This window comes from Hydra vulgaris, chromosome 09 (assembly GCF_038396675.1).
Source record: "Hydra vulgaris chromosome 09, alternate assembly HydraT2T_AEP".
Classification (NCBI taxonomy): domain Eukaryota; kingdom Metazoa; phylum Cnidaria; class Hydrozoa; order Anthoathecata; family Hydridae; genus Hydra; species Hydra vulgaris.
Genome location: NC_088928.1, coordinates 9,425,001 through 9,439,781, shown reverse-complemented (window position 1 = coordinate 9,439,781; position 14,781 = coordinate 9,425,001). Strand labels below are relative to the sequence as shown.

Genomic DNA, 14,781 nt, shown 5'->3' with positions numbered 1-14,781 from the left:
AAAAAAATTTTTTATTTTCGGTAAAAAATAAAAATAATTATTTTTATAAACTATTTTTCTTAGAGGATCTTTATTTTTCCACAGGACATCTGTCATTTTTTACTTTTATCTCAATATGATACACTCTTTATACAGGGCAAAAATCAGATCAAAAATCCTTTCGGGCAAGGAGAAAAAATGCCACCTCAAATTCAATAGTTTTTTTTATGTTTAATTTGATTCAAATTTTGATAAACCTACTTAAAGCACATTTAAAATCAACTTTAAATCGTGCTTTGTGGTTGAAAGTCATTGAAAAAATTACCATGCATTAGTTTTTTTAATAAATATTAAAATTAGACACATTCAAACAAAATTTATTTTTCTAGCTTTCAATGATGCAAAGTTATCAATAATTTCATTGTAACACAGAGATCTTGCCAGGGGATTTTCAATTGACAAAATGGCAAGATTAGTCAAACGTTCTTGACCCATGGAGGATCTTAGATAATTTTTCAAAAGCTTAATTTTGCTAAAGCTACGTTACATGATGCCACAGTGACGGGTAGTGTGAGAATGATTCTAAGAGCAACTTTAATGAAAAGGAAAAAAAGTTCATTTGCATTAAGATCACGAACATATTTTTGACAAAGTTTATCTCCACATTTCTTCAGATCTTCAACTGACATACTTGCAGAGTTAAAATTTAGAAACTCAAAATCTGATGAAATCTCAGCCATTGTTTCAAATCTCCAGTGTAGTTCTGTAATTATACAGTCAAAGAATATATTACAATTAATTTCAAAATCTTTTTCTGGAGGTATGTGTGAGCTTTCTTCCCTTGTTTCATCATCAAACATCCTTTTTGCTTTTCGTTTTCTTTTGATTGGAAAGCTAGCTTCAATGTCAAGATCTTTTGATATTATTTCAGCTTTTTTTCATGCTGTTATGAATGCCCCTGTCTCAAAGGTTTTGTATAGAAGCAATCAGACCAGCAATTTTTTTTGATGCAATATCAATTGTCATATTTTTTTATTGTAAGCAGCGATTCTCTCTGTCAATTAATGTAAGTATCATGTTCCAAAGGTCAAGCCAGCAAAGAAACTTAAAATCAACTTGAATCAAAATCTCTCTAGCTCCGGACCTTGTTTCAGCATTTAGCAGAGAATCATTACTAATTTCTTGTAAAACATTGCAAACATTTGTGATTTGATTATTTAGTGAATGGATAGCCTCCTTTTTGGCAGACCAGCGTGTTTCACTTTGACTTTTTAGGGTGACTTCAAGTGTTTTCATCAGTTTGTCCCATCTGTTAGTAGAACTTGAGAAGAAATTGAATATTTTTTGAACCTTTCCAAAAAATGTAATCATAAATGGGGAAACTTCTGCTGAATGGACTCTTACAAGATTTAGAGTGTGAGCTGCGCAAGGCACATACCGTGCTAAATCATTTTGTGCAGTTATTTGAGCTTGAACACCAGAATATTTTCCAGACATATTGGCTCTATTGTCATAACCCTGACCTCGGCAATCTTCGATGTTTAATTCATCTTTATTTAAGCTGAATAATATTTCTGAAGCCAGACCAACTCCGGTTTTTTGATAAGACTCAATGAAATCCAGAAAACTCTCTTCAATAGAACATTCTCCATCAGTGACGCAAACATATAGGATTACTTCTGACTATTGTTATTTGTGAGAGAGATCAGGAGTGCAATCAAATAAAATTGAATAATATTTGGCTTTTTTAATTCTCGTGACTATCTTGCTTTTCACCTTTCTGCCAAGAAGTTCAATTAGTTCATTCTGAATTTGTGGGGATAAGTAACTAACAGATTTCTGCTTAAGTTTAACATTCGCTATGTGTTCTGCTAAAGGATGATGATAGCGTGCTATTAGTTCAATTGTGTTGAGAAAGATTCCACTGTTTGGCTCACCAATAATATTGGAACTCCCTCGAAAAGCCAAATTGTTCTTAGCGGAGAACATAATTGAATCTATAACAACTTTTAGAATATTTCGCCACTTTTCTTTTTCAGTTTGGATGGCATTTTGAATGCACTTGTCTAAAGATCTTCCCTCTCTCAGATTTTTGAACACGAGAATAGCTGTGAACATAGAAGTGAAACACTTTCTATGTTCACAGCTATTCTCGTGTTCAGGGATTCGAGGGTTTAGTTGTTTCTATTCCAAAAAACCTTTTGATGTATCAGCAAACTTGCTTGTCTTTGTGTTTGAAAAAAGGATACATGGAAAGCAAAACAAAGAACTTTTTGATGCACTGTATAACAACCATTGACGATAAACTTTTTCCTCATTAGGAAGATTTTTTTCAAACCAACAAGAACTGAAATGTCTGTTTTCTGATGATGTTGATGTGGTAGGATAGACTTCTCTCTTGTCTTGTTTAGCACCATGTTCAACCAAAGAACATCTTAGACTGTCATTAATTTTGGGCCAAGTTAGTGGATCATCAAACTTGAATTCTAACAGATTTGTTGTAACTACATTTTGGTTGACTTCATTGTTTTGCAGTAACTGTTCATCATCACATCGAAAAAAAACCGGACTTTTTTGCGCTGTAAAAATAAAAATAAACTATATCAACATTATTTCCATTGTAATAATGCAAATGGCATGGCTTAGTTTGCTAAGTTTTTTAATTAAATTTATTTGTGATTTTGACTTGAAAATCCATCAATAAAAATATTTTTACCTGGTTGTTCTGTTTGATCTTCGCTTTTTTTAATCCATTTTGTAATTTTTTGTAATTTTTTGTCACTTTCAAGTCGTTGCTTTTTTAACTTTTTGAAAGCTGAACCAGATAGCTTTATTCTTTTTTTTGATTGTTACATAATAGATTATAAAACTTTAATTTCAAAATATTTTACTTTTCTTGACAAAGAAAGAATGAAAGTTTCTGTGTGCGACTAGGTGTAATCAGTAAATACAAATGCAATTAATTTGCCTCGATTTCTTTTTTAAAAGTTCTCAAGTCAAAAAACTGCGAGTTAAAATTATTTTCATTAAAAAATTGCAAATCTGAGTCGTAAAAGTCATTAAGTAAAACATTATTTGTAGTTTTGAAAACATTAAAGTTTTGCGTTCCGAAATCTATTGTTTGTTTAGCCTTTTGTAAGAGTAATTATTTTTTACGCTTAAAAAAAAATTAAGTTATTTTTTAAATTCTCGACAATTAAATTAGTTATATTTAGTCGTTGCGTATTTACCTTGATTGCGCAGTTTTTTCACTTCTTCCCATAGTTTCTTTCTCTCTTCCAAAATTTCTTTAGCGAAATCGTCGTTAATATTTATTCCACTTCCTTTCAGATTTTGTTTTAATTATTTAATCTTTTTTTAATTAATGTTTAAATTTCACATTGGAAATTATTTTAATTTGCATGAAGGTGCAAAAAAAATTATGAAGCGTGTCCAATGATTTTGAAACGCAAATTAAAGTTATTTTGGTTTTGAGGCGTCTTTAAAACAATTCATATATTAAAAAATGTTTATTAAATTTTGAAATTTGCCGCCTCGCTAATTTGCCGCCCATGGCTGTGGCCTCGTTCGCCACCCCTTCACTACGGCTCTTTCTTTATAACTTACTGTTCACTGCTTGATGCAGCTTCAATAAAATGCATTGCATTTACGAAAAAAAATAAAATAAAATTTTATCCTCGATTATGAGTGCAAGTTCATACCCAAGAAATTTTGTTGTTCCAAGATTGTCAATTCGAGAACCTGGTCTTAATATCCGTCTAACTTCTTTAGGAAGTCAAGAAACAAAGGCAAAGGCAATAGTTTTTTCTCGTAAACTACTAATTAGGGTAGAAGCCTGCTCAGATTTTTCAAATATACGTCAACTGCCTCTCCATGTTTTAACTTTCTTGAAACAAACTACTCGTAGGCAATAAATGCGTCAACAACAAATGCTAATAACAGCAACAAATGCTTTACTAACTCAAAATCTTTTTTGTTAGGTTCCGTTAACTGTCGGTTGACCGCAAATCCACCAACAATGAGACGGAGAGGAACCATGCTTGAAAGATTGCTTACACCAACCAGCTTACAAACAAGCTCAATCTTTTCCAGCTACTCTGTAACTGATTAATTTTCATTCCTGCTAAATGCTGGAATTAACTTTAAATTGATTTTTGTTGACATTTCGCTAAATTAGCCAATAGTTTCACATGTTTCACAAAAATAACTGTTGCCAATTATGCGTATAACGTCTATAATTCGTTGTGAAGTTCAACATAATTTATATATAACTAAATTCCTAAGATATTTACAACTATGTCTTTTATATATTTACAACTATTCACAAATTAAAGTTAGTATTAGAAAATCATTTGCAACTTCCTGTTGCAAATGATTTTCTATACAAACTTTAACTTTGTTTATTGCAAAACAATAAGCTGTTGTTCAACGCATTTAAAAGCCATTTTGTTTATAATAATGTTTTTTTTTTTTTACTTATCAACAATCTTTTAATACAAATGGGGCGTGGGAATAAAAGATAGAGGGTAGGAATTTCAGTCCAAATCTGATAAATGGAAGGGGGGGGACTTTTTTTATGTTAAAATATTTATATTTTTTTAAAAATATAAATATTTTAACAAATATAAATATTTTAACATAAAAATCTCAGTTTATAAATCCAAACTAATATTTTTTACAAAACACATATAAAACTATTTGATTCTTGTGTGGCTTACGGTCAAATCCACATTTTCTAACAGCTGCTTTATCATAATTTTAATAGGATTTACTATGCTGATATAAGTTTTATACTTTGGTGAGAAATAAACAAAAAGGTCATTTTTGACAAATCATGATTTACTAGGTCGTCGATTTTTAAAGCCTATTTACACTATAAGTTTTTAGAAGTGACTGAAAGAATTACTTTCTAATTTTTATGGCCGATTTTCACTAATTTTTTTTTTAGTTTTGAAATATAAAGTTTTTGTTAATAACTAGGGCTGTTCAAGTAACTTAAATACTTAAGTACTTAAATATTTGCATAAACAAATCAAGTACTAAAGTAAATTTTTATTACTTAAGTAAAATCAAGTAATTTTTTTTTCTGAATTTAATCAATAAAATTATATAAAATAGCATGATGAAAAATTTCATAAAAGTTGTTCGATTTTCAATTTTGGACCATAAAATTAAAGTATCATATCTTTTAGTTTAAATTTTGATTATTTCTTGGTTTTGTTTTTCCAAAAAAAGATTAGTTTAGACTATCCAAAAAAACTTATAAGTTATAAGAAACTATAGCAGGAGACATGTATTTACAACTTTTTAATGCTTTAGAATCTTAAAGATTCTAAACATTAACAGTTGAATATAAAACAGTTAAAACTAAAGAATCTTTACAAAATAGGAATAAGAACTTCGCCATTTCTTGCTCAAAACTCTAACTTGATAAAAAACAACACTTATTTAAATGTTTTTGATTGCATCAAAAAAGAAATAGCTGAATTTGAAGGATCAAATAACCGTTCACAAATGCTTGAAAAATTGCACTGTGCTTTAAAGTTTTTATCAGCACTATCAAATCACACACAAATGTAATATTAGATGTTGTACTACATCACACACAAATGTAATATTAGATGTTGTACTACATCACACACAAATGTAATATTAGATGTTGTACTACATTACACACAAATGTAATACTAGATATTATACTACATCACACATAAATTTAATATTAGATGTTGTACTACATCACACACAAATGTAATATCAGATGTAATTTTTCATTGTTTAGAGAGTAACTAAAGTTACTTAAAATTACGTAAATTACTTGAGTAATTTGAAAAAAATTACTTAAAATTACTTAAGTAATTTTTTTCCATTACTTTTACATCCCTATTAGTAACAAGTACAAATTAATAAATGGGAGGGGGTCTTAATAAGCTTAGTGTGGGTGGTAAAACTTTCTAAAAATAAATAAACGTCTTCTCCCTTTTTTATTCCTTAAATGTGTTTATATGTTTTATGAGATTTATATTTATGATGTTTTTTATATTTTTGATGTTTTTTTGGAATATTAGCTATAAACTAGCGGTTTACAATGACAAGATTTGCGAGTCATAGCATTCTTTTTATAATATTAAATACGTTTATATTTGTTGCAATTTTTATTTACTTCTTATTGTATAAAATCTTTTTTTAAATTTTCGTATAACAACTTTTTTGACCTTAAATATCTTACTGTGCGACAATATTAAGACAAAGGGAATGGTATAATTATTAAGACAAAGGGAATGGTACAATTATTTTTAATAAGGTTGACTATATTAATTCTTTAACTAATATTATAAGTGATAAAACTAAATTTAAGGAGTTAAAAGACAATCCAACTATTAAAAGAGAACAATTTTTACAAGGGTATCTTAGGAAACTTAAAAAACATAATTGTTTTGAAAATGATGTTTACAATAACATTTAACCTGTTGGTTTACAAACAGCAAGAATTTATGCTTTACCTAAGATGCACAAACTCAGTAAATATTCTTCATCTTTTAGATCAGTTAATTCAACAATCGGGACATATAATTATAAGCTTGCCAAATATCTTTCTGATTTATTGTCTCTTTATATACACCTAAATTTATTCCACCTGCGACTCTTTTTCTTTTGTTGAGGAACTAAAACAAGTTAATATAACTAACAAATATATAGTTTCCTATGAAGTTGAAAGCTTATTTACGAATATTCCACTTGACGAAACTATAGATAGAGCTACTGATTTATACTTTAAAGATGAAACGTGTTTAAAATATTTTTCTAAAGCTCAGTTCAAAAAATTACTTCAAATTTCAACATCCGGTTCTCATTTCTTATTTAACGGGAAATATTATGATCAATTAGATGGCGTTGCCATAAGTTCTCCTTTAGCGCCAATTTTAGCTAATATTTTTATTGGGTTTTACGAACAAAAATGGATTAGCAATTTCTCTTCCTCCATACCGATTTTCTATAAACGTTATGTGGATGATATTACCGCTATTTTTAATTCAGAGTTTGAAGCTCAGGAATTTTTTACACATCTCAACAAACAACATAAAAACTTAAAATTTACAATGGAAAAAGAACAAGATAATCAAATTGCATTTTTAGATGTTCTTATCAATAAGTCTGTTTCGCTTTCTGCATCAGTTTATCACAAAAAAACATATATATTTACAAAAATTTTCCAGTTTTGTTCCCTATAAACATTAGTCTTATACGTTGTTTAATTGGTAGGACGTATAAAATTAACAATACATGGCTAGGATTTGATAAAGACATAAAAAATCTATTAAACGTTTTAAAAGATAACCAATATTCACCTAAAATAATTGACACTGAAATTAAATTATTTGTTGATAAAAAGTTAAATCCATCCGTGATAAATAGTATTGATAATATAAGGTATTATAAGTTTCCATTTATAGGATTTTACTCAAATTTTACTAAATCTAAAGTTAATAAAATCATTAAAAAATATGGTAAAGATGCCATAAATAATTTAATCTTCACTACCAACAAATTACAAAACAATTTATGTATAAAAGATCCACTTCCTAATCTGCCCAAATCCAATGTTTACATATTTTCTTGTGCTGCATGTAATGCCAGTTATATTGGAGAAACCTCCAGACACTTAACAACACGGATTCATGAGCAACTTGCAAGTGACAAACAATCTATTCTTTATAAGCATTTAATTTCATCTGTTCGTTGTAAAAATCTAAGTAACCATAATTGTTTTAAAATTTTGAAATGCTCCTAACAAAAACAAATTGAAAATTAAAGAAGCAGTCCATATTTAATGGGAAAATCCATCTTTAAATAAACAAACTGTAATATAAATTTGTCTATCTAGTTTTTTTGTTGTTGTTGCTGTTTTTTTAATTTACTTATATTTTATTTTTATTTTTTTGCTATTTACGGTATTATAATTTGTATTCTGATTTTTATTGGTTTATAACAATTCTATTTGTCTGTTAATATTTCTCTGTAATGTCTTCAAATTTTGATTTTATATTTATATCGAGATTTTTAAATTTGTAATTTTATCTTTTGAAAATGTAGTATGTTAACTACGAAACATATCAAGATTAATAAATATTGTATTGTTCTTTAAAAAAAAAAAAATATATATATATATATATCGATTGATAGATAGATATATAGATATATATGTATATCTATATGTGTGTGTGTTTGTATGTACGTATATAAAAAATGCCCAATTATGATAAAATAGATCAAGTCTTGAAACTCATTTATACGACTGTAATACAAATATCATGGATTTGTAAACAAAACCTTTTATCTCTCAACTAAACTAAATTATCTAATTTATCATTTAGGGCGCCAAGTGTAATCTAATAGTAATCTTAATAGTCAAGTATAGCATTTGTTTAAGCATTACACTAAGTATATAAGTAACTTGTATAGACAGAAAGATTATATAGAGATAACTCTCTTACAACATTTTAATTAATGTCTAAAGGTATCAATAAATAAAAATGTTTTTCATTTCTTAGTTAAGTATTTGCAAAAATACTTGTAAAGCTTAGAAATTGTAACCCATAGACTACATTATTAGATATTGTTGCATAACAAAATTGTAAACTAAAAATTTATTTTATTACTTTTTTATTTTATTAAAATTTTATATTATTACTAAAAAAAAAAAAAGATGGTCAAGCAATTGTTACTAGTATATAGTGTTTAAGGTCTAGTATATGGTGTTTAATCAAAGTTTTTGTTAACAAATATGAACCGTAACATGAAATGACGGATTGTCATAACAAAAATAAAAGGATCGCTTTTAAAACGCTAAAAGCATTATCAACAACAACTTTTAAAGCATTATCAACAACAACTTTTAAAGCATTATCAACAAAAGAAATAGTTAAATAATCTGGTCAAATGAACAATTTTGTAAAATATTTTAATTTTACATCAGATCGAGTTGGATAATTTTTTTTTTTTTTTTAAACTTACATAATTTACAAATTTTGTATTAAAGAACAAATTCAAGAAGATTTGTATCTTAATTTTCTAAAACAATTATCTAAGTCTCTTAATTTACTTATATTAACGCCAGCAGAGTATACAAATCTGTGACTTAAATACTCAGCTGGAGCTTTTTGTGTATTTGACATAAAGATTATATTGTAAATATTATTTTTGTGATGATAGATTTTGCATATGGATTATAATATGTTTTTTAAGTGAATGTTATCTGAACTGAAATTTTTTTATAACAGATTAAGTTGTTCCGTAATAAAATATTTTTAACTTTCTGATAGAATTTTATTTCAAAAACACTTTAAAAAACTTTTGTCATTAAAACTATGATCATAGAATTAATATTGTATGTAACAACAATGGTTTTCATGTATAAACAAGGTGTTCAGGTATAAACATGGTGTTAAGGTGTAAACATGGTGTTCTGGTATGACCATAGTTTTCGTATATAAACATGATGTTCTGGTATAAACATGATGTTTAGGTATAAACATGGCATCCAGGTATAAACATGGTTTTCAAGTATAAAAATGGTTTTCAGGTATAAACATGGTGTTCAGGCAAAATCGTAGTGTTCAGGTATAAACATGGGTATATTAAAATATGGGGTTTAGGTATAAACATGGTGTTTAGGCAAAAACATGGTGTTCAGTAATTAATATGGTATTAAAGTATAAACATGGGCTTCAAAAAATATTTGTTAAGCTAAATAAGAAAATTTAAAAACAGATTCAAAACAGATTCAAAAGGGTTTTGTTAATGACATCATCTTTTGAAAAACACAAATAGATGCTATTAACACAAGAATATAGATAAAAGTATATTTTACTAAACAAGACCGATTTTGTCACATTGTTTTATATATTGTGGGTGAGTACTCATAAAAACAAATTAGAGCCTCGTGACCTCTGTCAAAAACTTGTATAAAATATAGTTACCTGAAAAACAAATTTTTTCTTATTAAAACCATAATTAAATAAAAATACAAACTACTAATGTTTAAATATTTACTGGGTCATATTTAAGATACTCTTTCACAACACTGAATCCAGTCGTTTTTTGGCCAAATTTGAGCTACGCTTGTAACACACCAAGTCAAAACAAAAACTCTTAAGCATATTAATTAAAATATATTTTTTAGTAAAGAATAAAACACATAAGGCATAAATAAATATAGTTAAATTATTCAAACTCAGAATTTTGACTACATTTAAATTTGTTTTTTTGTTATTTAGATGCCCCAAGAAGACCTAACGGTCTTGTCACAGAGCACCACGGAAGTGCATTTAACTAGGAAGTTCGCGCCTCCTTCTTTACCGTGACTGAAATATATGTCCAGAGTTTCGAACATAGATCTCTTGCTTCTAAAGCAAGCGCTCTAACCACTGCGCCACGGCCGCTACATCCATCTTAATGATGTCTCTTATTTTTTGTTTTGTTTTTAATAGTAATAATTCCTAAACCCCACCTTGTTTTATTTTTACTCCAAAAATGGCACTTAGGCTTAATTATATATATATATATATATATATATATATATATATATATATATATATATATATATATATATATATATATATATATATATATATATATATATATATATATATATATATATATATATATATATATATATTCCGCATTATTCTAAATGCAGACTACTTCTTCTTTTAACAAATATCAATCTTTATCAAGCATCCAACCTGAAAACAATATTATTTGTAAAAGACACAAATTAATTTTATTCAAATAAAAACGTTAGGATTATTTAAGCGTATGAACTTAAAAAGATTTCTATTGGGTTTTAAGTAAACTGTCAGGTAATATAGAAAAAGTTAACTGAGTTATATTCTTTCCATTTTCAAAAAAACTGATGCCATGAAACGTCATTTCTATTAATTATAATATTCAATTAAAAAGAGTAAAATCTTTTCACTTTTTAGGTGTTATTGTCAAAAAAACCTCAACGAAAATACTACATCGAAAAAGCAACATAATTTCACATAAATATAGAAGTGTAATATAAATGAAAAATCTTTTTTTATATATGCGTACTTTAACTCAACAGTATTTTTTACTTTCTCATTAGAGGTTATCTATGCAAACATATAAAAATAAAAATAACAAAAAATGTTCAAGTCTCCTTATCGTCAACAAAAACGTATAGCTAATTTAGTTCTTTCATGTAATGGACTAACTCATGCAAAACCGCTCTTAAGAAAAATGTATAAAACTTTGTAAAAACTTAAACAAGAATATCTATTATATATATATATATATATATATATATATATATATATATATATATATATATATATATATATATAATATATATATATATATATATATATATATATATATATATATATATATATATATATATATGTATATATATATATATATATATAAACAAGAATATCTATTTTTTTTTATTAGCTATATATATATACATATATATATACATATACATATATATATACATATATATGCATACATATATATATGCATATATATATATATATATACATACATGTATACATATATATCTACATATATATATATATACATGTATATGTGCATATATATAAATATATATATATACACATATATATTATATATAATATATATAATATATATGTAAATATATATGTGTATATATATGTGTTTATATGTACATATATATGTACATGTATATGTACATATATTTAAATATATATGTATATATATATGTATGTATGTATATATACATATATATATACATATATATGTACATATATATATACATATATATGTATATATATCTATATATATATATATACATATATATATATATATATATATATATATATATATATATATATATATATATATATATATATATATATATATATATATATATATATATATATATATATATATATATATATATATATATATACTAATTGGTTTGGTTTACAAACTAATCAACATTGGTTTACACACCAATCAATTCTAGACGGGCTAATCGGACTTACTTTTGAATCTAATGTGTGTGGCTTAATGAAAAAGTACTGCATCGTAACAATGATGCCATAATGAGTGATTATATAATAAATTAACTATTGAAGTGATGTATAAAGTAAGTTGTTTACAGATCGTTAATGTTACTTAAAAATATATTAAATTTGTTTTATATTTTTGAGGTTGATACATATTCTATGATGATGGAAAACACCCAAATTATAACTATTGTGATAAAGACTTGAATATTCCGCATCAATAAAACATCAAATATTCAAAACTATTTTGAAATGGAAAATAAAAGATAAAGTTAAAGCCAGGGGAAAAAAAGGTGTCTGAATTATAATGCAATGCATCGTTTAGATATTAATAAAAAGCGCTATGTTTAGGTACGCATGCGTTTAAAAATACGATAAACATTTGAACTTTTAAAATGATTCTTAAATACAGAGAATATTTTATATGGCAACAGTTTATTTGTTAATTAATTTCTGAAAAGTCAACGATGTAGCCTTCTTTTTAATGTGTTATATAATTAAAGAAACTGGTTTTTAAAATTTTTTGAATAAAAAATATTTTCAGGGATCCTAATATTATCAAAAAAAATTAATTAAGTGTATCATGTCTCGAATAAAGCGAACTTATATGAAAATTTCAATGTTAGATTTAACATTATGAAAAATGAAGTTTATTAACTTAGTAAGAAAAATGTGCGTTTTTACCAATTTTTGGCAATTATTTTTTCAAGAAGTTTTTTATAATATAATTATCATATTTGAAATTTTCATATGATTTCGCTTAATTTGAGATAAAATGTCAAGATACACTTCTGAAGGTTTTTTTTGTTGTTGATAATATTAGGCACTCGTTATATGTTTTCGGGTCTTGAGGGACTTCAAAAAATATTTTTGATTCAAAAAATTTTTAAAACCTGTATTTTTTTATCATATAAAACACATATGGCAGCATATTTTTTTAAAAATGTTGTTTTTGGGACAACCTTATAAGTATGAAGTATTTATCATCAAAACGTAGTATGAACAATATTATTTTTATTTTCTATCTGAAATAAAAATATCAAGTAGCTTTAATAAAATTAATAATAAATAATAACATTTAGCTAAATAAATTTAAAAAAAAATCTAATTAATAAGCTGATAATAATGCAGTACACTTTCGGTTCCAATCATATTTTGAATTAAATAATATTTAAAAAGCCACGTAAAATCCAAATTGCTTATTTGTATTTTGATATTTAACTCTTTTAATGTTACTATAAACTTAAGGCATAAACTGACCGTTTGGAAAGATTCCATTCCCGGATTAAAAAATGAGTTTTTAAAAGAAGTTACGATTTTTTTTTAAATTTGCTATGAATATATCGAAGAATGGATAGTGAATTTAGAGCATTGAATTGTTTCAAATGGACCCTTCTAAATAGTAAAATTGAATGAAAAGAAGTTTCTTTAGCAGTCGAATTTGAAATAAAGGAAGTAAAAGATATTGTTATTAATGACAATTTTCTCTTTGAAGGAATTCGATGAGTAAATTTATATTTAAATGAAGAAAAATTGAAGAAACGGAACGATGAGAAAATAGAACTCGACAAAAGATGGGTAGAAATGTTTCGTCATTTTAGAGTAGAACATATCCGATATGAAAACTGAAAAGTTTTAATAGAAATTTCTTTATGTAGTCCAGGGAATTTTTACTAAGAAATGAATATTGGAGCAGTGAGATATCGCAACTTTCTGTAAAAACACTATCTACCGTCTTATGCATGTGTATATATGTATATGTGCGTGTGTGTGTGTGTGTGTGTGTGTGTGTGTGTGTGTGTGTGTGTGTGTGTTTGTATGTATGTATGCATGTATGTATTTATGTATTTAAGTATGTATGTATGTATGTATGTATGTATGTATGTATGTATGTATGTATGTATGTATGTATGTATGTATGTATGTATGTATGTATGTATGTATGTATGTATGTATGTATGTATGTATGTATGTATGTATGTATGTATGTACACTACCGTGCAAAAGTCTCCGCTCATGTGTAATATTTGCAAGGAACAGTAAATGCAATACATTTTAGGATGATTTTAAATATATAAAAAGAATAAAATGTTAATATAAAAAGTTGATGAGGCCAAATCATAATTTTGCATACTTTTTCCTTTTCTTTTTGTTTCAAATAATTTTGTTTACCTTTGTTTTGTTGAGTTCTGCTGCTAAAAACATGGCAGAAATTTTTCTATATGAATAACCTTTTTCACGTAAAATACATATAAAGTTCTTCAGTATTCTTTATTAAATTTAAAACTGCACAAAAGTTTTAACCAAAATATTTTTTGTAAGCTTAGGTTTGACAGTAGCATGATACTTTCCGGCATGGTAAGGATGTTTTCAGTAATTTTAATTGGTTGCTTTTAATAGACTTATGTTTATATTTATACTTGAAAATGGCATTAGTGTGCGCATTTAATGTCTTGAATTTAATAAAGAATTTGAGAAATGGTGAAAGTAAAGAAAGAATATTGTGAAGAACTTCGTGGCAAAATATGTATTTTACGTGAAGAAGGTTATTCATATAGAAAAATTGCTTCCAGGTTAAAAATATCCGAATCAGGTGTGAGATATGCTCTGCAACGATTGCATGATATTGGTTCCAACAGTGACAGATCACGTTCTGGAAGACCAAGAGTTACATCACGGCAAGAAGATACGTTTATTGTTGTGTCCAGCAAAAGAAATAGAA

The 14,781-nt window shown here is 26.3% G+C and overlaps 2 protein-coding genes across 2 annotated transcripts in view; one reads left to right on the top strand and one right to left on the bottom strand.

Annotated features, from left to right (window-relative positions):
• Positions 1-1,011: 1,011 nt before the first annotated feature.
• LOC136085251 (zinc finger MYM-type protein 1-like) lies at positions 1,012-3,241 on the bottom strand. Its single transcript, XM_065806540.1, has 5 exons — positions 3,210-3,241; positions 2,696-2,814; positions 2,178-2,558; positions 1,756-2,087; positions 1,012-1,662 (listed from the first exon to the last, which is right to left on the bottom strand). The coding sequence occupies exons 1-5, from the start codon at positions 3,239-3,241 to the stop codon at positions 1,012-1,014; spliced, it is 1,515 nt and encodes a 504-aa protein (XP_065662612.1).
• An 11,296-nt stretch (positions 3,242-14,537) lies between these two features.
• Positions 14,538-14,781, top strand: part of LOC136085250 (uncharacterized) — a 435-nt gene continuing 191 nt past the window's right edge. Inside the window, exon 1 of the mRNA XM_065806539.1 lies at positions 14,538-14,781. This exon is cut by the window's right edge and continues 191 nt beyond it. Within this exon, the coding sequence (XP_065662611.1) occupies positions 14,538-14,781 (244 nt within the window).

What these genes read in the sequence shown, in the direction of transcription:
- LOC136085251 (XM_065806540.1), bottom strand. Translation starts at nt 3,241, where the DNA reads ATGGGAAGAAGTGAAAAAACTGCGCAATCAAG. An exon ending in GAAAAAACTGCGCAATCAAG is followed by an intron (nt 2,815 to 3,209) that starts GTAAATACGCAA and finishes ATCAAAAAAAAG; the next exon opens with AATAAAGCTATCTGGTTCAG. An exon ending in TTGAACTTCTTGGCAGAAAG is followed by an intron (nt 1,663 to 1,755) that starts GTGAAAAGCAAG and finishes AAATAACAATAG; the next exon opens with TCAGAAGTAATCCTATATGT.